The following is a 27780-nucleotide window of genomic DNA, read 5'->3' as shown; positions in this document are numbered from 1 at the left end:
GAGAACACAATATCTCAAATGTGAAAAGTGTGAGTGTAGAGATTAGTCCACATTTAAGCTGATTAAACTGAACCAGAGTTAAAAGTATGTTTAACCAAGAAACCATGCAGATTCAGCACTTCGGTATGGGAGATTAGGTCACAATGAAGAGCTTGAGCGAACTGAAGAGAAACAGAATCGACTCGCTGGCCTTAAAGCCACACAGACTGAAGCAAATCTACTTTAAGTACCTCAGTGACAATGAATAATAGCCCACTGTTGACGATTGTAGAGCAACAAACTACATCTGTAATGAAGTCTATGGCATTTTATTAAAAAAGGAAACGAAACAAAAACGTTGACTAAAAGTATCAGCACCTTTACAAAAAGAAAGCACAATACATAAGTTTACATTATTTGCAAGAGTTGAGTCTGCTCGAGTGTAACATTAGTTTCTATTAAAACGGACATGTCAGTCAGTCGTCCATCTGCATCGTCCATCAAGAGGGATATGAGTGCACCAAAGCAGTATTACAGTTTGAGCTCACTTAGATTGTGAGTCTGTAGAAACAACAAAGGCTACATTTCATACGGATCCATACACTCTACCCATGGCACCTTTCATTTACCACCTCGTCTCATCAGAGATGAGTAGCGGCTTGAACCACTACAGGGGCTTGGATTGGGCAATAGAAATGGATAAGGATCCTTCAACAAAAGTCCCTGTTCCTGGATCAAATGTAATTATTGTAATTAATGGAGTTAGGTATGTGACAATGGTCCTGGATCAGTGTCCAGAGGACATGACAGCCAAGCATAGTTAGTTAACATTATGGGGGCTGTAAGAAGGGACCAGTGGAATGTCTATTGTTGAGTTTGTGTGTGTCTCTCAGAGGGCCCATTGGGGTTGACCATTTGTTGACCAGAGGCTGTGTAGTAGCTTACTGCTGCTTCTCTCTACCAGGCAGGGGCAGTGTTGGCAAGTCGTCTCATTCGTCTGAAAGGAAAACACATGGAATAGGTCATTATGTGGTCGATGGCAAATCGGCTGGATGAAGAGAAGATTCTTAAATGGGGAATCTGATGACGTAGGACAGGGGCTGTCATACTGCTGACCAGATGCCCTATTACAAATTAGAAACTGACTGGTTTTGCCCAGATCAGTTTTCAAATAGTCTGACTGGTGCAGACCAAAAGCAATGTGTCTGATTTTGAGGCAAAACCATCTCGTGGTCTCTTCCTCAACCTTCCAGTTTACTGGTCTGTCTCTGTAAAGTTTGGGCAGCCCACTTTAATGATTTCTTCCTAGAGGACAAGGTGGGTTCTAATAAGTTCCACTAAAATGCTCCTTCGCCCATTAAAAGGAATACTACACACTAAAAACATATTTGAGTGTTATGTTCATCAATACAATCCCCCAAAAAATGGTGCATGTCAGCAGTCAAGTTTTCAAGTTACAGAACAGTACAGAGCAAAAACTCATGATGATGCATGTTCTATCTTGAAAACCTCATTGATGACATACACAATTATTTGGACTAATGAACAAAAAAGGAAACTTGAGCATAGGATTCCTTTAAGCCATTCTATAGCAGTGGACAGAGACGGGGAGAGGGCGCTAGTCATAGAGGAAGGCTCTATGTCAATGTCTTTCTGCGAGTCCTCCCATCTCCTCACCTCCTTCTCAACTGTAGAAGGTCCAAGGTCTCTCCCCTCGAACCTTCTTCTCCAAGGGGTTTTGAGAAGTAAGCAAGTAGAGAGGATGCGAGGAATCGAAAGGAAAGATGAATTGAGAAAGAACCCAGGTTTTGAATGGCAGGCCATCTCTCTCTCTCTCTATTAGCTGGCATTCCTGTCAGGTTTTGAATGGCAGGCCATCTCTCTCTCTCTCTCTCTCTCTATTAGCTAGCATTCCTGTCAGGTTTTGAATGGCAGGCCATCTCTCTATCTCTCTCTCTATTAGCTGGCATTCCTGTCAGGTTTTGAATGGCAGGCCATCTCTCTCTCTCTATCAGCTGGCATTCCTGTCAGGTTTTGAATGGCAGGCCATCTCTCTCTCTCTATCATTAGCTGGCATTCCTGTCAGGTTTTGAATGGCAGGCCATCTCTCTCTCTCTCTCTCTATTAGCTGGCATTCCTGTCAGGTTTTGAATGGCAGGCCATCTCTCTATTACCTAGTGTTCCTGTCCTGGTCCCTGATCTTCTTCTCCATCTCTGCGTCTGTCAGGGTCTCCAGCAGGGGGCACCATGTGTCAGCGTCGCCTGTGTTGCGGATGGCGATTTCCACTGTAGGCAAGGGATTCTCACTGCAGGAAATGACATCAGAGCGACAGGAAATCAAAGACAAACGAGGAAGAGAGCGCCCAGGATGGGACATGCTGCAGTCATGGTGTGTTGAAGAAGTGGAAGAGCAAATAAGAGGCATCTTGGGGAGAAAAAAAAACCCTGTTGTCGCTCGTGGGTTAGTCCCATTTTGATGAGGAATAGACATACAAAGGGACAAAAATTTGACTTACTGGAACTTATTTCTACCATGTATTTTTTTCACACCCAAGATGCCATGTAAAAGTAGAAAAGTAAAGCACACTTAACCAAAGCATTGAAACAGTCATAAAGCAACCATCAATCAAAAGCTGCTCGGACCACTACAGCATTTTACGTACCTCTAGTCAAAATGCCTACAAAACATTATTCCGCCTGGTAAACGGGATTCCAAAATAACACATTCAATTTCAATTTGACAAATTAAGACCTAGGACAATAGATAGGAAGGCACCTGTGGAACCGTTTTGTCAGATACTTCCTGGATTTCTGAACCTCTCCCTATGTAGTGACAATAAGCCACACAGTACTTGACTATCCTTTCCATTCTATGTGCGAACTGCAGTTTGTAGACAAACCAACAGTGATAACTACAGTTTTCCCTGACTTGGCAGAAACAGAATACCTCATACAACTTCATTGGTTTTACTCTTCATAAACAATTCATATAGTTTCCATACTTTGGGGGGGGGGCGTGTCCTGCAAAGTTAAGGAAACAGGCGAGAGAGAGAAAGAGATAAAAAGTGTAAATGTACTCAGCTTCCCAGGGCAGACCGTGTCAAGAGAACGTGGGTGGGTAGTAGAGGGTTAAGCTTGGGGAAGAGGGGGGGTAGTTCAAGTAATTCAAAAGCATATTGACCTGAAATCAGACCTATAAGGGACAGACAAGTGGGGGGAGAGAGTAGAAAAGAGAATTAATTTGCAATGCAAAACAAAAAAAGCCATGATGATGACGATGTTAGCTAAACTCCTCATTTCCCATTTACACACAATCAATGGCTTGAAATGACTTGAAAAGCATTGGCATCAGGGTTGGGCTCAAAACCGAAACCAATCGAATGTCAATCATTTACTAATACCAATAAAAAATCTGCCATTTCTCAATTTGTTAAATGTGTTTTTTCCAGTTCATTTCATGAAATCACCATTAGTGAAATGGAATTGAGCCCAACACTGATTGATAAGTAGGTCCCAAATGATCCAAAAGTCCCAAATGAACTGAGCCAAGCTGATGGGATAGGACAAACCATGCAAGGCAGAGTGGGGGAGGAGCACATACACAAACAAAAGGGCTGTATGTCTGTCACTGGCAGGGGGAAAACCTATACAACGTTAAGATATTTCAGTTTGTAAAACGAATGCCATTACACGCTAAAAGGAACTGTTTCAGGGTTCAAATAGCTGAAGAGTACTACTTGAACAGATGAGGGGGTAGCAAGGTTTTTGTTTTGGTGGGAAAACACATGGTACTCATGCTTGTAAATAATGGATGTGTGTGTGTTTGTGTACTCAGTGATGTAAACAGGACGCAGGCAGTCTGTGTGTTTGAAATCTAAATCCACTTTGTGAGTCACAGGTATGCAGCCAACTGTTAAACCCTCCACACACAAACACCTTAAACTGACCCCAGTCCATGTCACTGTGAGATACAGTTCATCTTAAAAGAGCACAGAACATAGTAACATGAGGTGAACTAAATGCGTTCTGGCCTTATTCCAGCAACGCTCCATGATGCAGGCGACCACACATCTTGAGTATTTAAGACGTATTCTACAGGACAGAATGAGACTGGAAAATGCTGTGTTTAGGCTGAAAAATGTGTGTGGGTGTTGCGACAAAGACACTGCAAGCAGAATGTGGACAGGTATTTCTACCACTTCAACTTTCAATTCCATCAGTACTCCAGGCAACGCATAGGACATTAATATGTCTGAACGAGCATGAGTGTGTGAAGGTTCTGGTCTGGGAGGGTGTCCTGTGTGTGTGTGTGTGTGTTACCTGAAGGCGTACGTCCTCTGGTGCCAGCTGAGCTGGCCACGGATGCTGTAGGCGATGGTGGTGACAAACTCTCCTCCCAGGCCCAGCTCGGAGCACAGCTTGAGGGCAAACGTCTCCGGAGAGTTCTCCCTCTCCGACATGTCCCACTCAAACTGGTCCACCAAGGAGATGTTCCCCACGTGGATATTCAGCTGAGGCGCACACACACACAAACAGTTTAAGAGATACAGTATGTATCCGAGTGATGTTTCCCGCCAGTTTGAGACCCCTCTTTGTCACGTGGGCCAAATGCAGACACTGGAAATTACTATTGAGATAGTCTTTGACCTTTGCAGCAGTGAAGTGTGTGTGTGAGTCCCTATAAAATCCACATTGCGGAAAACGCGGACAAGGAAATTCAGACATTAAACCGGAACATTCAAAAATGTTTTTAACTAAATAGTCAACTTAGAAAAGTCATTAAATTTGCCAAAGTTAATCATAAGACATAAGACGACGCACAATTGGCCCAGCGTCGTCCGGGTTAGGGAGGGCTTGGCCGGTAGGGATATCCTTGACTCATCGCGCACCAGCAACTCCTGTGGCGGGCCGGGCGCAGTGCACGGTAACCAAGGTTGCCAGGTGCACGGTGTTTCCTCCGACACATTGGTGCGGCTGGCTTCCGGGTTGGATGTGCACTGTGTTAAGAAGCAGTGCGGCTTGGTTGGGTTGTGTATTGGAGGACGCATGACTTTCAACCTTCGTCTCTTCCGAGCCCGTACAAGAGTTGTAGCGATGAAACAAGATAGTAGCTACTAAACAATTGGATACCACGAAATTGGGGAGAAAAAGGGGTCAAATTAAAAAAGAACACTGTTACTGTCTGGGTCTATTACATTAGCTGGTGGGATTATTTAGTTTGTTTTCACAAATATGCAAAAAGCAAGACAGTTGGTGTAGAGCTATCATTCAGGCTATGTGCTTGCATTCATGATTAGATAAGTTGCTAACATTAGTGAACTAGCTAAATTAGAATGTGTGAGTAAAACCAGTACGGCAGGTATTTGCCTGCATAAACGTTTTCAGTCATCGGTGCATGACATTTGCAGTTTAACTCTATAGCCAATACCTTTTGTATTGAATTACGGTGTAATGTACACATGGTTTCTGTAAGGAAACACTGTCGTAATGAACAGCTAGCTTGCGCTTGATCTAACGTACTCTCACTGCTAGGTTGCCATAAAGTGTTACTTTTGACCTTTGTAAACACTAGTAAATCTACTCAAGACAAATGCTGACACCTAGTTACGAATGGCATGTTACTGCATTTCAATGCTTATTTGTGAACAGTGCAGTTTCAGATTGACTTGAGACAAATTTAAATTTATTCATCCAGCCACCCCTTGTGGTGGTTTAGCACAAACACTTTTGCATACTTCTTATCCACTGCCATAGATGCACATCTTTTAAGTTGTACCTAAGGTAAACTAAACATGTTTAACTATCGTATTTAGAGGTGAATATCCTGTAAACCACAAATAAAATGTTCTTAAATCATTTGTAATTTAGTTAAGAAATCAGAGTATCTGTTAATCCTTTGGAGCACAATGTGTAAAATAAATAAATAATGCTTTTCTCCACCTCATAAAAAATAATACTTTTTTTTATTTTTAAATGGCAGATATAGTCGCTAATCGTGACTTTTGCTTCCCTATCAGTATCAGCTTCACTAAAAACGGTAAAAAAATTAAATAATTAAAAATCACATCTTTCAGGCTCGAAGAGTGATATCATGATTATTTGAATAAATACAGTGCAGAAACACCGCTAACCAAACAACAGTCTCTGGCTGGTGGCACTGGCATTAAAGGGTAACTACACCCAAAATGTAATCTATATCATATTTTTCCTAGACATCAAAAGTGGTCTCGTGAAGTGGTTTAAGCATTGTTTTAGACTAAAACAAACGTGTGATTTTGAGAGTGAAAATCTGAAAAAAACTAAATGGAATCAGGCAAAAAAATATACAACTGATTTTATAAAGTCCCTAGTGTGTGTGTACCCACCTTGATGATGACCCTCTGGTCGGTCTGCTCGTCCAGGATGCTGTCTGTGGGGTAGGACTCTATCTGCTGGCGGATGGCTGAGGCAATGGCCGGGACGAAGGCCAGTGGGTTCAGGTCCAGGTCGTCACACAGGATCTCTGCAAACATCTCCGGGGTCATCAGCTTCTCTGGAGGAGCGGGAGAGGATGGTGGAAGAGTGAAGGGTTGAGTCTCAATAGTCTAAAGAGGCTTCCTCATCTACTTTCTTACATTTGGGGAGTTCAGGGGTTAATTTCAATACTCTATGAAGAGGCTTCCTATGTGTATGTTCATGCATCTTCAGATCAGTGTACATAAAACAAAGGGTTCACAAGGATAGGAAGGAAGCCCCAGCTTTAATATTTCAGCTTCCAACAATGTAATTGTCTCAACGTCAACAGTGAAGAGGAGACTCCGGGATGCTGGTGTTCTAGGCAGAGTTCCTCTGTCCAGTGTCTGTGTTCTTTTGCCCATCCTAATCTTTTTATTGGCCAGTCCGAGATCTGGCTTTTTTTTTGCAACTCTGCATAGAAGGCCAGCATCCCAGAGTCGTCTCTTCACTGTTGACGTTGAGACTGGTGTTTGCGGGTACTATTTAATGAAGCTGCCAGTTGAAGACTTGTGAGGCATCGGTTTCTCAAATTAGACACTAATGTACTTGTCCTCTTGCTTCTTTAAAATCAGCACAACCATTTTTAGCTGTGCTAAGATAATTGCAAAAGGGTTTTCTAATGATCAATTAGCCTTTTAAAATTATCAACTTGGATTCGCTAACACAAAGTGCCATTGGAACACAGGAGTGACGGTGGCTGATAATGGGCATCTGTACGCCTATGCAGATATTCCATTAAAAATCAGCCGTTTCCAACTACAATAGTCATTTACAACATTAACAATGTCTACACTGTATTTCTGATCAAGTTGATGTTATTTTAAATTGATAAAATGTACTTTTCTTTCAAAAACAAGGACATTTAAGTATAAACTCTCTCTTCCAGACTCATACCAAACATCTCCAATCCAAAATCAAATCTATAAATCAGTTTCAATTTCGCAACAAAGCCTCCTTCACTCACGTCACCAAACTTACCCTCGTAAAACTGACTATCCTACAGATCCTCGACTTCGGCAATGTCATCTACAAAATAGCTTCCAATACTCTACCCAGCAAATTGGATGCAGTCATCACAGTGCCATCCGTTTTGTTACCAAAGCGCCTTATACCACCCACCACTGCAACCTGTATGCTCTAGTCGGCTGGCCCTCGCTACATATTCGTCGCCAGACCCACTGGCTCCAGGTCATCTACAAGTCTATGCTAGGTAAAGCTCCGCCTTATCTCAGCACACTGGTCACGATAACAACACCCACCCGTAGCACGTGCTCCAGCAGGTATATCTCACTGGTCATCCCCAAAGCCAACACCTACCTACTTTGGCCGCCTTTCCTTCCAGTTCTCTGCTGCCAGTGACTGGAACGAATTGCAAAAATCGCTGAAGCTGGAGACTTACATTTCCCTCACTAACTTTAAACATCAGCTATCTGAGCAGCTAGCCGATCGCTGCACATAGTCCATCTGTAAATAGCCCACCCAATCTACCTACATCATCCCCATATTGTTTTTTATTTACTTTGCTGCTCTTTTGTACACCAGTATCACTACGTACACACCATCATCTACTCATCTATCACTCCAGTCTTAATCTGGTAAATTGTAATTACTTTGCTACTATGGCCTATTTATTGCCATACCTCCTCATTCCATTTGCAAACTGTATATAGAGACTCTTTTTCTATTGTGTTGACTGTATGCTTGTTTATTCCATGTAACTCTGTGTTGTTGTTTCTGTCGCACTGCTTTGCTTTATCTTGGCCAGGTCGCAGTTGTAAATGAGAACTTGTTCTCAACTAGCCGACCTGGTTAAACAAAGGTGAAATAAAAATGTTTTTTTAATTTAAATTTTAAACAAACTTTTGAACAGTAGTGTATTCAAAAATCTTGCATATCTTATTGACAGTTCACTCAAAGTATTGTTACCTATAACTATTGCATTACATTTTTGTCAAGCAATTATTTTAGCAAACAATTATTGTAATTCATCCTATATTGTCCCTAACATCCTTACCCCGTAGCAACAGATGTGGGATACACACACACTCAACCTCTTTCCCCACAATCAACCAGAAGCTCAGATGCTCAACAGTTGTTACATCCCAGAGCCCAACTCAAGAAAGGACTTGATTTATGAATGCATATACAGTTACAGCTGTTTGAGAAAGCATGCAAGATTGAGCAAAATTGGCAAGAATGGGGAGATTTGATTAACCAATGTCATGTCCTAGTTGATGGAGATCAGATACACCCCCTTCACCTGACACACACACACACACCTGTTGTGACCATTTTCCCAAGCATCTCTGAGCAGTCAAACCTTTTGATTATTTTGTACCGCCAGGGCCACAATAATTTGCTCCCTCTCTGATTGTCTGAGTGTGACCCCCATGGGTCGCTCAGGTGGGTGTCTAGGGAATAGGCTTGGGGACCGTTCCATCATGATAGGAAAATAAATAACGTAGATGTATAATTTATTTAAAAATGTATATCCCTCATCTGCACAAAATTGTATGCTCTCTCTCGCAACCCCTGCTCACAGACGTACATTGGTTCTGGGATAAACAACCGTTTTCTTTCTTACTCACTTAATGCCACACTTTTCCCAAACACAAAAACACACCTTCCATCACAATACATCCACACATACCGTGCCTTATGTCTTTTGTTTGCTATGCTTATCTCTACCATGTTGAGTACCTGTGTTCAAATTCGTTATTTATCCTTTCTTCTAATAGCATCTTATCCATTTTTAAAATAATATAAAGTTCAATAATTATTTTACTACATTCCCTATCTTGAATGGTAGTGTAGTTGTAGTTTATTTAACAATTACTTAATTGTAATTGCTTTTCTATCCATTTTTTAAAAATTATTACAATCCCTACCATGGCTAGTATTTGGTGTTCTATTATTCAACTCCTCTATGAGAACGTTGTAATTTTTAGAATAGCCATGGAGCAGTCTTTGTGTCTCGGAACATTTGGTTGTCAATAAATTGTATATTGACTACGAGAGCTACATGCTTCCCTTTTAATCTATTCTCAGGAACTTCTCCTCTTTCTTGAATACCAGTACGTACTAGATTCTCTCATAGATCTAGTCTGTAAGTCAAGTAATGCTTCTCTCAGAAAGATGTTTTCCTTTTTAAGTTCATTAACGTCCGTTTCTCCCACTTCTATCGTAAGCCACTAGATTAATGAGATGCATTCAGTGTGGCGTTCTCTTGAGGCCGGTTCTGTTACAGGCAACGATTCTACAGCCTTTTAGGTTGTTTTCAGAATAACACCCTTAACTAGACTTTGTTGCTCTAAAGCAGTCTTCCTCCCGGCAGATGGAGACTGGAGCAGTACCGTTCATGTTCCAGGTGAATGCATCTCTGAGCTTCTGCCCATCAATCTCCATGTCCAGACGGATGGGAACCAGCACCTCGGCCTGAGACGCGTTCTCGTGGATCACCGCCGGGTCGTGGTCGTCAAAGCTTTGCAGAGGGAAGAAGACAAGGTGTTAGATTAAACTACAATCTACGAAACGTTAGTACGACATTTGTTGGCATTCCACAGTCATTGGAGACCCCATTAAAGACATTTATCGTGAATAGCAGGCTCTAAAATCTACCGCTAATTTAGCTTTTACTCACTTCCAGCAGGTCATTGCTAGCAAAAGATGAATCCAATCAGCGTCATTGTACATCGGTGGCCATATTTGATACACCATTGGGAATGATGAATTGATGCTCATCATATGGGAATTCTTTGTCTCTCAGTCAGCATTCTACTAGCCTGGTGGTCTAGTCTGTTTGTACATTAGCCAACTTCTTTCGGTGTTTGTTCATTTGTCATGCTAACCATATGTATGGCTTGACAACAATAGAAGAGTTGGCGCCACACAAAGAATTGGCCAGGGTAGCAGTCTACGCATTCTAGTAAAGTCTTTTAAGTTCTGTGTTGGACCCCAGGAATATTAGCAGACTTCATCTAATGTGGATCCTAATAAAATGATAAATTATAAACTGGGTGATTCAAGCCCTGAATTCTGTTTGGTTGACAGCCGTGGTATATCAGACCGTATACCACGAGTATGACAAAACATGTATTTTTACTGCTCTAATTACGTTGGTAACCAGATTATAATAGTAATAAGGCACGTCAGAGGTTTGTGGTATATGGCCAATATACTCCGGCTAAGGGCTGTATCCTGGCACTTTGCTTTGCATCATGCGTAAGAACAGCCCTTAGCCGTGGTATATTGGTCATATACACCCTTGTGTCTTATTGCTTAATTCAACAATGGAAAATTTGATTGTCCTGCCCAATTGGGTGGACTGTGAAAGATTCAGGGATCTGTCTGCTCTACTGATTTGTAGACTGTATTTCCCAGAGTAGATGTCCATCAACACTAACATTGAATGCAGCATGCACAACATGCACTGTTCAACAGATCACATCTGTGCCAGAGAAAGTAGAGAGATGTTCACTAGAGAAGCCACAAGATGGGTCTCACCAAAACCACAGCAAAAGGAGCAATGCTTTGAGCCAGACATGCTTACGTTGTTTTCAAGGTCTTGAAAAATAAAAAGATGTGATTTCTAGCATTGTATAGGCCTTTTGGAGACTGTGTCAACTGTTGACAACCTAGCTGGGAAAGTGATACTAGGTCTACATTCTTTTAAAAAGGATTCAAAACCCACAGAAGTGGTAGACCTCCGAAGTAAACAAGTGTTGTTTATTATCCCACCCGGTTGCCTTAGCAACTTAGGCTATACAAGGTGAAAAGGCATCACTGTTTATTCACCCAGTTTGCATCACTTTTTGTTTGTTCAAATAATTTTGTTATTTAGGCCTTACATTTCACAAGTTAAGGGTGTCTTATTACAAAATGAACTTTTCTACCATCAGATAAACAAGAGCCTAACATAATTGAGTATGTACTTCCCTATTTATTATCTAAACCGTAGTTACAAATGCAAACAGCAACTAAACAAAGATGGCTGCCTTGCAATTCGGACATGAAAACAAGAACTACGGTCTGAGACCATGCCTGTTGAAAACATGGCAACGGCACTTAAAAGCCTCCATCTTTCAAGGTCAGCAAAAAGTGCCCCTGTATAAACAGATGTGTTTTGATAAGTTCCAGTCACACAATGAAATGCTTGTGTGATCTAGACAAGTGGGCTGTGGGACAGGGGAGAGAGGGAGGGATGTTTTCATAGACGGTCATGTCAGGACAGGAGATAGTGGTTGCTTTCTGGAAAACCATCGGAAAAGCAGCTGATGATGAACGAGCAACTCTACGGAATGTAAAAACCAGAGGAGTCCCAGTGACCCTGGATGACCTCTGTCTCAGACTCCATCTCCTGAACCCCAAATAGCTTGAGAGCAGGAGGTTGATAGAGTGCGACTGAACCATCCCTTACATTTTCCCACACACTGAAGGTTCCCCATAATGACTACGGCTATGCAGTCATCCATTCACTGATGAGAGCCGTTGAGCAAGCAGATCTGAGATTCATCATCTCGTGTGGACATATCGGGACTTTTCTGTAGGCTTATTTTCACAAGGGAAATGTAGAAATGACCTTGCAGTGGTCAATGAGAAAAAGAGTAGAAAGACAGTTCCACAAGTGTCAGAGCCTAACCTGGCCTGAAAAATGCAGCAATGTTTCTCAATTTGGAAGACAAGATGCATTAAGACTATAAAACAACTTTTTGATCTAACTATTTTTTTAACAAATCAAAAAATAACTAAAAATAAGAAATGGACACATCTTAAAATGATGTTACGTAATTATGAACTCAAATTTATTGATGTGAAAGTTGGACTGTATTTTTTAAAATGTGAAAAACGTAAAGATTATAAAAAAATAAAGGGCACGCAAGCAATCAACGTTTATTTGTGGCTGTATTTAAATGAATACATCCACAAACACTGGCCAATGTGGGTGGGCTTTCCTCACCACAGGGGGAAGGTCCTCTTCTTGTCACGGCCCATGCGGTTGCGGTTGATGGTGGTGGAGCAGGGAACAGCATCCAGGTGGTGGGAGCTGTTGGGCAGTGTGGGGACCCACTGGCTGTTCCTCTTCCCCTTCTGCTCCCTGAGATGGACAGAAAAGTAGGGACTTTTGAAAATACAATACTGTGACCAATGAAACCCATTTCGGTTTGTTCACACGCCAAGGTGCCTGTAGGTAGCTTGAAAAGGCACATTTTGCATTCATACTCCCAAAATTTGGTAGCCAATATTGTCATGCACTAGATGTTATGCAGGACTCTTATGCAATTGGGGTGGCAGGTAGCCTAGTGGTTAGAGCTTTGGGCCAGTAGGTTGCTAGATCATATCCCCAAGCTGACAAGGTAAAAGGTAAAAATCTGTCATTCTGCCCCTGAACAAGGCAGTTAACCCACTGTACCTAGGCCATCATTGTAAATAAGAAGTTGTTCTTAACGGACTTGTCTAGTTAAATAATGGTTAAATAAATACAACAAAAAAATCCTCCCATCCAGCTCAGTTGGTAGAGCATGGTGCTTGCAACACCAGGGTTGTGGATTCTATTCCAACAGGGGACCAGTATGAAAGGTATGAAAATGTATCCACTCACTAGTGTAAGTTGCTCTGGATAAGATTGTCTGCTAAATGACTAAAATGTCAAATATGTAAATGCAGATAACAAGGAAGCATCACCTGAGGTAGGCCGGTGGTTCTGTGCTGATGGAAACAGCTTTGTACTTCTCATCGTTCCCCTCGAAAATCTCTTCACATTCGGAGGCCTTCAGCAGAGTCACACTTGTGGCTAAAAGTTATGTAACCATGTGTTGTGTTAATACTTTTTGCACCAACTCACTTTACCCCTACCTAGATGTACATAGCAACATCAGTTACCTACTACCCCTGGACATCGACTCGGTACAGGTACTCCCTGTATATAGCCCTGTTGTTTTTACTCTTTATTGTTATTTACCGTGTAATTATTCCTCGTGTCATTATTTCAACAAAAAAAATTATCTTTAACTCTGCATTGTTAAAAAAAAAAGACAAATAAGTGAGCAGTTAGTCTACACCTGTGCGAATGACAATAAAATAGCTATTTCTGACAAGAGCGTATCACTCACCGTGCGATGATGCTACAATTTTCTTCCTCTCCTCTACTGAGGCTAACCTCCTCGAGAGTGATGGGTACCTTTTATACAGGGAGCCCCTGAACATACGCAGGTAGTTTCCAACCTGAGAGCAAGGAAAAGAGTCAGCTATTCTGTACTTACTAGTAGAGTATAGGGCCCCAGACAGTCCAGAAACAACCCGAAGCCCTTACACGTCATGTAGCCAAGTAGTGACTGAGCACGTAGCTAGTTAGCCGACGAAACTCAACGATTTACGATTGTACATCGTGGAGTTGAGTAGGCTTGTTAGTTGCTATGTATACAGTTGTCTACTTTAGTTAGCTAGATCTTGTTTCTGCCTATGATTCATATCTCCAATAGTGTTTGACTATAATATGGGCAGAGAGTAGCTGTTTGGAGTTTTTAAATGAACAATGTTGGGAGAGAACCACCCAGCGCACAACTCCAGACGGTCAGAACAATACCTAACGTTAGCTTGATAGAAAGGAGTTTGTCGATTGAATGGGTCAATGGTGCGCTCAGTTGATTTTGTGCTTTCTACTACAATACACAGCATTCTCATAGGCTACACTGTAACTGCATGCAATATTGACCGTGGTAGTGAACTAACGTTAGCTAGCTAGACATAGTTAATTATGCAAAGCGGGATGTTAGCTAGTTTGTGCTCTGGCTAGCTAGCTGCTAACGTTAGCTTTCAGAACAGACACAACAATGCAATGGCACAGGCTGATGATGGCCAAAATGCTGGCTGCCAGTACGCTGTGTTGTCAGCTAAATATTCCCGTTATCATACAGCTCATACATACCTCTGATCCAACCATGTAAAAGTCTCCATCTTGCTCTAACTGAAATTTAATCGGTTTCTGCCCAAAGGTTTTGCTTAACGCCATTTTTACAGTAGCTAGCTAGTAACAAAGCTCCACAGCGCATGCTCAAACTGCCGTGTTTAAAAGTGTCAGTTCGGCGCCAAGGTGCGATGTCTTGTGAAGACAAGATAAAACATATACAAACTGTATTTCTGTGGTCTATAACCTGGCATTTGACCGGTGATAACATGTTTGCCAAACATTCTTTTTAAATAAATGTATCTACCACCTTTGTGGAGAGTTGGTGGTCTAATGAAACTTGTGGGTGATTGTCAATTTCGGACAGTAGACTAGCCTTCTTCCTCCAATAATAATAATAACGTGTTTGAATAAATGTTCCTCATATTTACCCCTCATAAACTACACCTGAACAAAATGATCATCAATCTAATGTGTAAAAGCACAGATCATGCCTTTATAGGGTAATTGACATTGTAATATTATGGTGTGCTGTAAAAAAAATTGTAAAAAATACAAAAAACTGTAACCCGTTACATTACCATCAGAAATATTGCAATCAGATTACAGATACTTTTGAAAAACTAGTTGATTACTTCGAGGATGACATTTAAATTCGGAAAGGATATTTGCGAGAAAAAACTATATTTGACACTTTCCTGTTTTCTCAATGACATTCAAATCAGCATTGAAAAAATAAGCAAATTTAAGTTTGTTCCACCCGACACCAGTGGTGTAGTCTATGACGATGCTTATTATTGATATCTACATAGGCATTGATGTGAATCACACTGCTGCTCTTTCATTTAGCTATTTGCGCCTTACAGAATGTGGTTGTTGTGGATGGCTGTTCAAAAATCTAAATGTGTATTTGAACCCAATAATGGTTGAATTAAAGAAGTTTAAGCTGCCTATCAATCATTGTTTTTGAAACCAGTGGACAGCCAGTGAAAAATGCACTCTTGCAACAGCTGCATAGTGCGGATCAAAGTCTATGGGGGGGGGTTCCCCAATGCTAGAAGTGGGACCCCAATTGAAAAAGTTTGGAATCCCTGCTCCATAGGAATTAATGGAATTCTACAGTATTTCAATTCAATGTTTCAAGAACAGAATTACCTGCATTTAAGTATTTTTGTTGTTGTAGTTGGAGCAGTAACATTATAACTTTCAAAAATTATACTTTTATACATGCATTTCTAGCCTTAAAAAAGTTTTTGCGTGGAGGAGTGCTAAAATGGAGGTGTTGTGACTTGAAAACAGCGCCCCCTTTTAGTCATCTAGTATATATATATATATATATATATATATATTGTAATGACCTGACTAGATCATAAAGGAACAATTGTTTGGCCGTAGCCCACGCCAAATAAATGAAAGATAACCCACAAGCTAATCGTGACCTTCTCTAGTGAAGCCCAGACGTAAGAGAGAGAACAAAGGCTAAACCTGGTCTTAACTTCCAATGCTCCATCCCCCTGCCCAATCCCCTTCCACGCCACTCCGCCAACCGCCAGGATGCCCGGCATCAGAATATTCCAGGCATTCCCGTGATTGGCAGATTGATTGGCATGTCGGACCCCGCGAACACTGGGTACTGGTAAGTACAACACAACCACCTACTAGCCTAACACATAACACACAGCTGTCTGTGCGGGTCGCTACAATATATATATACATTTTCCTACATTAAACAAAGGAAGAATAAGAGCCCTCTCCCCTTTATCTGTGGTGATTTCTTTGTTAGGTAACAGCATTACAATGAGATAAACACAACACATGAAATCTGTGGGTGATAGTTTTATTTAACCTTTATTTTATCAGGGAGTCATACTGAGACCAAGGTCTCTTTACAGATAAGCCATGAATTACACAAATTACAGAAAATACACACTGAACAAAAATATAAAGGCAACATGTAAAGTGTTTGTCACATGTTTCATGATCTGAAATAAAAAATCCCAGACATTTTACATACACACAAAAGCTTATTTCTCTCAAATTTTGTGCACAAATTTGTTTATACCCCTCCTTTGTTCATATTTCTCATTTGCCAAGATAATCCATGCACCTGACAGGTGTGGACTATCAAGAAGCTAAACAGCATGACCATTACACAGATGCACTTTGTGCTGGTGCCAATAAAAGGCCACTTTAAAATGTGCAGATTTGTCACACAACACAATGCCACAGATGTCTCAAATTTTTAGGGAGCGTGCAATTAACATGCTGACTGCAGTAATGTCTACCAGAGCTGTTTCCAGATCATGTTTATTTCTCTATCATAAACTGCCTCAAATGTTGTTTTACAGAATTTGGCAGTACATCCAACCGGCCTCACAACCACAGACCATGTGTAACCACACCAGGCCAGGACCTCCCCATCTGGCTTTTTCACTGGGATCGTCTGAGGTGGGGGCAGGGGGGGGTGAGGAGTATTTCTGTCTGTGATAAAGCCCTTTCATGGGGAAAAACTCATTATTGGCTATCCAGTGGGTGGGCATGCCTGCCAAGTGGGTGGGCCTATGCCCTCCCAGGCCCACCCATTGCTGCACCCCTGCCCAGTCATGTGAAATCCATAGATTAGGGCATTTGAATGGACTGATTTCCTTATATTAACTGTAACTCAGTAAAATCGTTCACGTTGTTGCATGTTATATTTTTGTTCACTATAAATACAAAATGAAAGCAGAAAGAAAAACACGATCATAAAAAACGAAACATATTCATCAATAATAAGGTCCTCAATCAGCTTTCTGAATTGCCCTAGAGACACCAAAACATTGTTCCACAAATAAGGTGTAAGAAAATGTGATTTACCTAACTCAGTAGACTAGAGACCAAAGGAATTTCCAGAGTTCACCTCACTGAGCCCGGGTGTGGTAACTCGTATGTCTAAAGTTTGATGTCGGTACAGTGAGACTTTTTGTAAAAGGGCTTTATGAATGAAAACATAGCAATCTATCAACCTATGTGACGTCAAAGCGAGCCAACCAACTTTCTGGTAGAGAATGCAGTGATGAGTACTAAAATTGTCGCCTAGGAACTTGATCAATATGGACACAAACCAAATCAGAGTTATTTTTATGCACTCTAGAGCGCAATAAACATATACTTAGTTTTACCTGCATTCTATACTAATTTCAGGTCAATAAAGTTTTTCTGTAATATAGGTTCAGATAGAGCCTGGTCAACTGTGGAGTCAATAGCATACACAACAGTATCATCAGCACCCAAGCAGGTTAAAACATTTTACAAACAAGTCGATATTGTTATTTAAATTTTTATTTTTATTTCACTGTCAAGTTTGTTAAGAACAAATTCTTATTTACAATGATGGCCTACCGGGGAACAGTGGGTTAACTGCCTTGTTCTTGATTTTTTTACCTTGTCAGCTTGGGGATTCGATCCAGCAACGCTCTAACCACTAGCCTATGTAGCCTAGCCTATGTAAACAATAATAAAAAGTACAGGACCCAGAATCGACCCTTGCGGGACACCTTTCATAATATCCAGGAAACCTGATTTAATACCATCAGTAGATACACATTGAGTTCTATCTAGTGATTTTTAAACCAGTTACATGCAGCCTGATCTAAGACAATTAAGGAAAGCATCTGAATTATCAGTAAGTGTTGCCACTCAGTTTTAGTTAAAAAATGTAATGTCACATGCACAGGATACAGCAGGTGTAACACCGTACAGTATGCTTAACTTATGAGCTCTTTCCCAACAATGCACAATAAACGTTAACATAGATTAGATATATAGATGTGAAATAAAACATGTGAACTGTGAGAGAAGAAAGAAAAGAAAAGAAACAGGAGAATATAGTTAAAGTATACTATATACAGGTAAGTGCAGTTAAGGTATACTGTATACAGGTGAGTGCAGTGCTAATACCATTGTTACAATGTGCAGGAGTACTGGAGTGATTGAGGTAGAAATGTACATGTAAACAAGGGGTATCCCTTTCCTGCAGTCAAATGATCTAGTGGCCTGATGGGTGGAATGTTATTCATCTTTTTCATAATTTCATATTTAATTGAACTTTATTTTGTTTTAACCGGAGAAAATCTGGTGTTTCTATATCAAACATTTTTGTTATATTTCAGACTTTTGTGATGTATATAAAGTGTAATATTGGGATGCAAACTCAAAATTGAATACATTTCAACTTCATATCTGACATGGTACAGATGTCTTATTTTTTTAAGCCCATAACCATGTGTGAGGTGTACACTTATGTTTCAAGGTAGATTTGTTAAAGACTACCAATAAACACTTTGTGTGACCCTGATATAGCCCACTGCAGTAAAAGGTTAAAGTGGCTGGTAGCAGGATAAATACTGAAGGATAATAATAATCGTGACAAACAATACAGCAGCATCGGATGATAATATGAATCCCTATAATAAATCAATCAATTATGGCAGCAGCATATGTGGTGCATGCATGGTAATGATTGAGTGTGAGTGTATGTGTGAGGTGTCAGTGGGGAGTGTGTGAGCATGGGTGCATGAGTGTGTGTGTACACGTGGATGTGAAGAGTGTCAGTGAAGGTGTATGTGGCTAAGTGGTAGAGACCTGAGGATGGGCATAGAGTCCGTGCAGGTAGTCTGTGGAAGAGAGAGAGGGCAGGGGTGGTCAGCTATTCAAGTTTTATGCTATTAAACAGTCTTATGGCCTGGGAAAATAAGCTCTTATGGAACCTGTTGGTCCTCAACCTGATGCTCCAGTACCACCTGCTGGATGGGAGCAGAACTTGAGATCTCTGAAATGTAATTACTTGTTTAATAATAATTTGATGGGTGCTTATATCTGTCCTATTTCACAAATGTAGAAGTGTGCATTACTATGCATGTGTGAATTGGAAATGTGTTATTTGCATATCCTAACTCGCCGTGATACACCCTCAGAGAGTGGGATAATTTATTTATTTAACCTTTTTTTTTTTAAACTAGGCAAGTCAGTTAAGAACAAATTCTTATTTTACAATGTCAGCCTACCCCGGCCACACCCTCCCCTAACCCGGATGGCGCGGGGCCAATTGTGCGCCGCCCTATGAAACTCCCGATCACGGCCAGTTGTGATACAGCCCAGGATCAAACCAGCGTCTGTAGTGACACCTCTAGCACTGAGATGTAGTGCTTTAGACTGCTGCGCCACTCGGGAGCCTTTAATGGCCAGGGTCTGCCATTATCAATAGCGACCCTGGAGCAAGTGGTTTGCGCAAGGGCCCAATGCTCTAACCACTAGGCTACCTGCTACCCTACTAATTTACTGATCTCATATAATTCGACATAACCCAACATGCAAGCGTTTTTTATATAAAATTGTGCATCTGAATGTTTTCATTATATTTTTTTCTAGTAAACAATCTGCTCGTAATGAAGGTGACAGGTGTGCATAATGAAGGGCAGCCTGGCGCCCTCGAACGCCAGAGAGGGAGAGCGGGAGCAGGCATGACAGCCTACAAAGTAAAAAGTATAGGCTAGCGAATTTGATTTCAAAATATAGCGAATTTGATTTTGAAATATAGTAGGGCCTATTTGTATAATTAGTAGTTTGATGCATATACAGTGCATTCGGAAAGTATTCAGACCCCTCGACTTTTTCCACATTTTGTTATGTTACAGCCTTGTTCTAAAATGGATTAAAAACCCAAATGGGTTTCATTGGTCACAGTCTTACATTCTCAAATGTCCCCATTTCTCTGTCCATCTCAGGGAGCAGAAGGTGAAGAGGAACAGCCAGTGGGTCCCCAAGCTCCCACCACCTGGACGCTGTTCCCTGCTCCACCACCATCAACCGCAACCGCATGGGCCGCGACAAGAAGAGGACCTTCCCCCTGTGGTGAGGAAAGCCCACCCACATTGGCCAGTGTTTGTGGATGTATTCATATAAATACAGCCACAAATAAACTTTGATTGCTTGATTGCTTGTGTGCCATTTACAGTGAATTCAGAAAGTATTCAGACCCTTTCACTTATTCTACATTTTGTTAAGTTACAGCCTTATTCTAAAATTGATTATATTGGATTAAATTAAAGGTTGCGTCCTCCGAAACATGACCCACCTAACCACGCTTCTTAACACCCAGGATTGTGTCGAGGCACAGATCTGGGGAAGAGTACCAAAAAATGTCTGCAGCATTGAAGGTCCCCATGTACACAGTGGCCTCCATCATTCTTAAATGGAAAAAGTTTGGAACCAGCAAGACCCTTCCTAGATCTGGCTGCCTGGCCAAACTGAGCAATCGGGGAGAAGGGCCTTGGTCAGGGAGGTGACCAAGAACCTGATGGTCACTTTGACAGAGCTTCAGAGTTCCTCTGTGGAGATAGGAGAACCTTCCAGAAGGACAACCATCTCTGTAGCACTCCACCAATCAGGCCCTTATGGTAGAGTGGCCAGACGGAAGCCGCTCCTCAGTAAAAGGCATGACAGCCTGCTTGGAGTTTGCCATAATGAACCTAAAGACTCTCAGATCATGAGGAAACAATAAGCCATTCCTCAGTAAAAGGCATGACAGCCCGCTTGGAGTTTGCCAAAATGATCCCTAAAGACTCTCAGATCATGAGGAAACAAGATTCTCTGGTCTGATGAAATCAATATTTAACTCTTTGGCCTGAATGCCAAGTGTCACGTCTAGAGGAAACCTGGAATCATTCCTATAGTGAAGCATGGTGGTGGCGGCATCATGCGATGGGGATGTTTTTCAGCAGCAGGGACTGCGAGACTAGTCAGGATCGAGGGAAAGATGAACAGAGCAAAGTACAGAGAGATCCTTGATGAAAACCTGCTCCAGAGAGCTCAGGACCTCAGACTAGGGTGAAGGTTCACCTTCCAACCGGACAACGACCCTAAACACACAGCCAAGACACCGCAAGAGTGGCTTCGGGACAATTCTGTGAATGTCCTTGAGTGGCCCAGCCAGAGCCCGGACGCTCCCCATCCAACCTGACAGAGCTTGATAGGATCTGCAGAGAGGAATGGGAGAAACTCCCAAAATACAGGTGTGCCAAGCTTGTAGCATCTTACCCAAGAAGACTCGAGGCTGTAATCGCTGCCGAAGGTGCTTCAACAAGTACTGAGTAAAGGGTCTGAATACTTGTGTAAATGTGATATTTCAGTTTATTTTTAAAATAAATTTGCAAAAATGTCAAAAAAACTGTTTTTGCTTTGTCACTATTGGTTATTGTGTGTAGATTAATGAGGGGAAAAAATTATTTAATAGGTTTTAGAATAAGGCTGTAATGTTAAAAAAAAAAAGTGGAACAAGTCAAGGGGTCTGAATACTTTCCGAATGCACTGTATATAGATATCCTAGCCTACCCTTTTCTGGAAATACATTCAATGCAGTATTAGCCTTACATTTAGCTAGTTAATGATGGGTTATACATAATAAGCGTTTAACTTATATCCTCTGTCTCTTGCGCATTACGCAATCGTATTTTGGATGTAATTTCAAGGGAGTTGAGAGAGAGAGAGAGAGAGAGAGAGAGAGAGAGAGAGACTGTGAGAGTGCTCACATATGCAATGATTTAAAGCAACAATATTTGACTGATAGGCGTTTTAAAACTTTGCAGCTGTAATTTAAAAAATGATTATCTTTAAATTAAAAAATAAGTTGTCCCCCCCGAAAGCCAGATGGAGATGGGTAAATGAGACCGCATTCGGTCTTTATATTACTGTAGCTTAGGCTATACTGCAGCAAATGTAGGCCTACGTCTACATGCATTGTGAACTACACTCTGCAATGGGCTGTCTGCCCCCACCCTTTGATTCATCATGCAGAGGCTGTAGAGAAGCCAGATTTAGACATTGCATATCATTTAATAGTTCCAATTCATGCCATGCTGTTCACATAAATAATGTATTATAATTTACCTGTTTCTCGCAGTTATTTATTCCCGGGAAAAGGGAGAGGGTTCCCCCATTCAACCCTATTCTTGTTGCCTTCTTCTGTGGTCACAAGCACAGGAAGTGCAGCCACGAGCTGAAAAACTGGTGTCATCTGCCTGTAATGTTTTGACTACTTATGCACTATACAAACAAGCAGTGGTGGAAAAAGTACCCAACTGTCATACTTGAGTCATTTCTATGAAGATACCTGTACTTTTACTCAAGTAAAAGTGAAAGTCACACAGTAAAATACTACTTGAGTAAAAGTCTAAAAGTATTTGGTTTTAAATATACTGATCAAAAGTAAATGTAATTTCTAAAGTATACTTAAAATGCAAATCAATTTATAACATTTTTGACATGCGTTTTTCTTGATTTTTTGTTGTTGTTATTCTGTCTCTCACTGTTCAACTAAACCTACCATTAAAGTTATAGACTGATCATTTCTTTGTCAGTGGGCAAACGTACAAAATCAGCAGGGGATCAACTGCTTTTTTGGCTTATTTTGGAGAGAGTGAAACCTCGGGGGAAATGGCGCAATGGAGTGTGGGATTGAAGTTAATTACCACGTTTCTGACCTGAACTCGGTTGAATATGTTTAATGAAAACTACAACTCCCTTCAGACATACAATGAGAACACCCCATTTTTCTCCTCCTAGAAGAACTGGTTAGGTTGTTTTCATGTTATCTAGAGCGTTAGTGACTGTATCTGTGCTGCTGGCAACAATTTAATTACGTTTTTTGCCGACTTTTACTGACACAGGTTATATTCAACGTGTGTTGCGCGTCTCGTAAATTCAATAGTTATTCTGCACTCTGGCACACTCAGACGAGAGCACTCTGAAATCGGAATAGATACTCAGCGTGAATTTACGAACGCATCCCCCGAGAAACTGCACGTTGGGCTCACAAAAAATTTGATGTTTAATCGCTCAGCACTATTCTGCACAAATAATATTATATTTGAATAAAGTATTGAATAAAATCAAAGTTTATTTGTCAGGAGCACAGGTAAATAGTACAATGTGTAAATAGTACAATGAAAGTATTACTTGCAGCTCTTCCTCAACTGCAGAATGAATGTAAAGTAGCAGAGTCAATCAATAGACAATACAAATAAAATTATCACAACCGTTGGTAAAAAAAAAAGACAAGGTAGTAAAACCTATAATAAAAAAACACAATCATTTAAAGATGCACTATGCAGAAATCGCTCCACCACTTTCTGGTTGCAAAAATTATGTTTATGTCACAAAACAAGCAAGTATATTGTAGAGAGTAATTGTACCGTATAAACAACTGTGAATATATATTTTCCATAACCATAAATATTGTGTTTTCAGCTGTTTGAAGCTGGTGTACAAAACCCAAAGTAAAAAAAGCTAAACCGAAACTTAAGAGGAAACATAGAAATAGAACACATAAAACATATCTACTGTTTCTTAAACTTGCATTCGATGAGAATGACAGATCTGTAACACACATTTCTATGTAAATTTGGTTAGGTCGCTACATTTTGCAGCTTTAATGTAAAAATTGATAAAGGAGAGCAAATGTCCACAATTGATTAGGATTTCATGCCATGGGTTGCTATCAAATATAACGTGAATAATGCATATGAACCTGGGTGGGAACGGACAAATCACAGCTCATGAGGCGTTTCTCTACCGACCAATGCGCAGAAGAGAAGTGCAATCGCTTTCTCTAACAAAGTGAACACTCGCAGTAAACTGACCCCTGTAGCCATCTCATCTGACAGAACGGTCTCTTTACGAAATCATCATGCCATTCATTGATTTGGAAAGTAACTTACCTGCTAGTAAGTTTTCTGAGGATTTCTTGAAAAAGCTAGGGTCCAAAACAGCTGCTGTTCTAGGCAAACCCGAAGAGGTGAGTAGGTAGCTCTGGTTCACCGCGTTACAGTCGATAGCGCGCCGGACCTCGGGCTCGAAGGTCGAGGTTTCGAGACCTGCTCCCTGCTGTTTCATTACACTATATTTAATAACGCTACTGAGTGAAGTTTCCTCACTGCAGCTAAATAGCAGAGGTTACAAAATATCACCAATACAACATTCTCTATTGAGATTGCAGTTTACTGTAGCTTAGCTAGGTTGTGCTCGTGTGTGCATTTATGTTGTATTTTTTTATGTAGAGAATGATGTTGGTGGTGAAGCCTGGACTGCCAATGCTCATGGGTGGAACTTGCGCTCCGTGCGTCATACTGTCCGTGTCCGCCATCGGTGTCACTGACACTGCGGAGAAGAACAAGGAACACAGTGCCAATATCTTCCCTTTTCTTATTGGAGAACTTGGTCTTACTGAAGACAGGTTAGTAGCTTATGATTATGTGTGTAATATGCTACAAATCATTAGTTTTCATATGCAGACGACAAGGAGCTTGCTGTGGATAAAGGACAAAGTCATGTGATACCTCCTCTGATATTGAAAGTGGGAGTGTCCAACACAACTCAGTTATGACCAGTTCCTGTATCCTGTAGCCTCTTTAGAGCACAATTCAACATTGACTTCTCTAGCAAGTTTCTTATCTGCTATGCCATGGTGTTTCTGGATTTATGGACAGTGCAGGCAGATGTGTAGTTTAGGGCAAGGCTACTAATACAATAAGTTGTTGATTATAGCCTACGGCTTGTAAGTAAGGTGCTCCACTGCCTTGCAACAGCGTCATTCAAAGGGAATATAAATATAAAAGATGTATTTACTATATACTGGATTTCATGACATTGCATGAATATAATATTGCATTTAGTAGATTTTAATTATATAAACATGATGTTTGTGTATTTGATTTGCATTACATTAATCTAATTATAGGTTAACTTGTATTCTCCAGGATCGTGATCAGGTTCTATGCACTGGAGCCTCATCAGGTTGGAAAGAAAGGTACTGTTATGAGTTACCTGTAGGAGGCACTGTGGACGACAGAGTGACTTCAAGCATCCATTCCACAACAGTTGCCATTGGAGAGGACAAACCCTGTCAGTGTTTCCACCACTCAATTGGACATGAGTGCCACATGTCGTCAATAAGACTTGCATTGCATTTTAGGATTATGGAATTTGTCCCCATGAAACTATGTCCTGGAACCAGGACTCATTCATTTATATTACTGTACATGTCTGCCATAGTAAACAGAACCACACATTTGACAAGCTAGATGATAAAATACCCTGATTAGAGGAAATGTAAGTCAATTGACCTGTATTCAATGTTATTACCATTTCATTTCAACTATTCATTTCATATCACAAAAACATTGGATAATGTGGTTATTGATTTTTTTTTTCTCTGCTGTTTTGGTGGTAAGAATCATAATGACTAACATTCACTACCGTCACTTAGAAATGTCCTTGTTTTTGAAAGAAAAGCAAGTTTTTTTTGTCCATTTAAAATAACAACAAATTGATAAATACCGAGTTTCTCTGTCCAGTGGCTGTGTTCTTTAAACCATATTTTCTTTTTATTGGCCAGTCTGAGATAGGGCTTTTTCTTTGCAACTCTGCCTAGAAGGCCAGCATCCCAGAGATGCCTCTTCACTGTTGACGTTGAGACTGGTGTTTTGTGGGTACTATTTAATGAAGCTGCCAGTTGAGGACTTGTGAGGTGTCTGTTTCTCAAACTAGGCATTAATGTACTTGTCCTCTTGCTCAGTTGTGCACCGGGGCCTCCCACTCCTCTTTCTATTCTGGTTAGAGCCAGTTTGCGCTTTTCTGTGAAAGGAGTAGTACACAGCGTTGTATGAGATCCTCAGTTTCTTGGCAATTTCTCACATGGAATTGCCTTCATTTCTCAGAATCAAATCAAATTGATTTATACAGCCCTTCTTACATCAGCTGATATCTCAAAGTACTGTACAGAAACCCAGCCTAAAACCCCAAAACAAGAACAAGAATAGACTGACGAGTTTCAGAAGAAAATTATTTGTTTCTGTCCATTTTGAGCCTGTAATCGAAGATTTGTGCAATTTGTTCCAGTCGTTGGCAGCAGAGCACTGGAAGGAAAGGCGGCCAAAGTAAGTGTTGGCTTTGGGGAAGACTAGTGCAATATACAGTGGGGCAAAAAAGTATTCAGCCACCAATTGTGCAAGTTCTCCCACTTAAGATGAGAGAGGCCTGTGATTTTCATCATAGGTACACTTTAACTATGACAGACAAAATAAGGGGGAAAAAAATCCAGAAAATCACATTGTAGGATTTGATGGTGGAAAATAAGTATTTGGTCAATAACAAAAGTTTATCTCAATACTTTGTTATAAACCCTTTGTTGGCAATGACAGAGGTCAAACATTTTCTGTAAGTCTTCACAAGGTTTTCACACACGGTTGCTGGTATTTTGGCCCATTCATCCATGCAGATCTCCTCTAGAGCAGTGATGTTTTGGGGCTGTTGCTGGGCAACACAGACTTTCAACTCCCTCCAAAGATTTTCTATGGGGTTGAGATCTGTACCTGCTGGAGCGCGTGCTGCAGGTGGGTGTTGCTATGGTGACCAATGAGCTGAGATAAGGCGGAGCTTTACCTTGCAAAGACTTATAGATGACCTGGAGCCAGTGGGTTTGGCGACAGATATGTAGTGAGGGCCAGCCAACGAGAGCATACGGATGGCACTGTGATAAACTACATCCAATTTGATGAGAAGAGTGTTGGGGGCTATTTTGTAAATGACATCGCCTAAATCAAGGATCGGTAGGATAGTCAGTTTTACAAGGGTATGTTTGGCGGCATGAGTTAAGGAGGCTTTGTTGCGAAATAGGAAGCTGAGGGTGCGAGCAGCAATCGGTTGAAGAGCAGGCACTTATTTTTACTAGCATTTAAGAGCAGTTGGAGCTCACAAAAGGAGTGTTGTATGGCGTTGAACCCCGTTTGGAGGTTTGTTAACACAGTATCCAAAGATGTACAGATCTGCCTTTTCCAGCTACAATAGTCATTTACAACATTAACAATGTCTACACTATATATCTGATCAATGTTATGTTATTTTAATGGATAAAAATGTGTATTTCTTTCAAAAACAAGGACATTTCTAAGTGACTTCATATTTAGGAACAGTGCACTGTAAACCAAGCTAATGTAAAAAAAATGTTTTTTTAAGTGCTATCTTTCCATGCAATACAGCCCACAACAGTCCAGTATTAGCCCTAATCTTGTCAAACAGCCATGTACATGTGAAGGCAAAAAAATAAATGTATATTTCGACTGTGTGCTTGCTGTCCATACATTACACAATTTTGTATTTATTAGGATCCCTAATTAGCTGCCAAGGCAGCAGCTACACTTCCTGGGGTCCAAACAATATTGTTAGTCTTAAGTTTGCCTTGTAACAACCCCTGCTGGATCAGCTTATTAATATACAGTAATGTCCTTTTGTTTGAAACAGCAAGGCAAATGAAGATATTCTTGCTCATTCTCATTTGGCTTGTGTTGAATTCAGAACAACACCCCTTT

At 40.8% G+C, this 27780-nt stretch overlaps 2 protein-coding genes across 3 annotated transcripts; one reads left to right on the top strand and one right to left on the bottom strand.

The window, feature by feature from the left end:
* Positions 1 to 292: 292 nt before the first annotated feature.
* smarcb1b (SWI/SNF related, matrix associated, actin dependent regulator of chromatin, subfamily b, member 1b) lies at positions 293 to 14551 on the bottom strand. Of its 2 annotated transcripts, XM_024381659.2 has the most exons (10): positions 14399 to 14551; positions 13584 to 13695; positions 13156 to 13264; positions 12431 to 12568; positions 9828 to 9955; positions 6345 to 6511; positions 4300 to 4490; positions 3161 to 3172; positions 2154 to 2285; positions 293 to 976 (listed from the first exon to the last, which is right to left on the bottom strand). In XM_024381659.2, exons 1-10 carry the CDS (start codon positions 14480 to 14482, stop codon positions 937 to 939), a joined length of 1113 nt encoding a protein of 370 aa, XP_024237427.1. In that variant the 5' UTR covers positions 14483 to 14551; the 3' UTR covers positions 293 to 936. The 2 variants fall into 2 exon arrangements, with proteins under 2 accessions (XP_024237427.1, XP_024237428.1); XM_024381660.2 differs by lacking the exon at positions 3161 to 3172.
* Positions 14552 to 23231: 8680 nt separating this feature from the next.
* Positions 23232 to 25754, top strand: ddt (D-dopachrome tautomerase). The gene is made up of 3 exons (XM_024381661.2): positions 23232 to 24209; positions 24472 to 24647; positions 25171 to 25754. Exons 1-3 carry the CDS (start codon positions 24102 to 24104, stop codon positions 25241 to 25243), a joined length of 357 nt encoding a protein of 118 aa, XP_024237429.1. The 5' UTR covers positions 23232 to 24101; the 3' UTR covers positions 25244 to 25754.
* Positions 25755 to 27780: the final 2026 nt, after the last annotated feature.

This window comes from Oncorhynchus tshawytscha, linkage group LG20, assembly GCF_018296145.1.
Source record: "Oncorhynchus tshawytscha isolate Ot180627B linkage group LG20, Otsh_v2.0, whole genome shotgun sequence".
Taxonomy (NCBI): domain Eukaryota; kingdom Metazoa; phylum Chordata; class Actinopteri; order Salmoniformes; family Salmonidae; genus Oncorhynchus; species Oncorhynchus tshawytscha.
The sequence above is the reverse complement of the archived record's forward strand: the minus strand, read 5'-3'. Positions and strand labels throughout refer to the sequence as shown.

Excerpts from the sequence above, each read along its gene's own strand:
- smarcb1b (XM_024381659.2), bottom strand. The coding sequence starts at position 14,482 with ATGGCGTTAAGCAAAACCTTTGGGCAGAAACCGATTAAATTTCAGTTA. Across the intron at positions 12,569-13,155 it reads GAACCACCGGCCTACCTCAG|GGAGCAGAAGGGGAAGAGGA; the intron begins GTGATGCTTCCT and ends TGTCCATCTCAG. Across the intron at positions 6,512-9,827 it reads ATTCACCTGGAACATGAACG|AGAAGCTGATGACCCCGGAG; the intron begins GTACTGCTCCAG and ends CCGCTCCTCCAG.
- ddt (XM_024381661.2), top strand. The coding sequence starts at position 24,102 with ATGCCATTCATTGATTTGGAAAGTAACTTACCTGCTAGTAAGTTTTCT. Across the intron at positions 24,210-24,471 it reads TTCTAGGCAAACCCGAAGAG|AGAATGATGTTGGTGGTGAA; the intron begins GTGAGTAGGTAG and ends TTTTTTATGTAG. Across the intron at positions 24,648-25,170 it reads CTTGGTCTTACTGAAGACAG|GATCGTGATCAGGTTCTATG; the intron begins GTTAGTAGCTTA and ends TGTATTCTCCAG.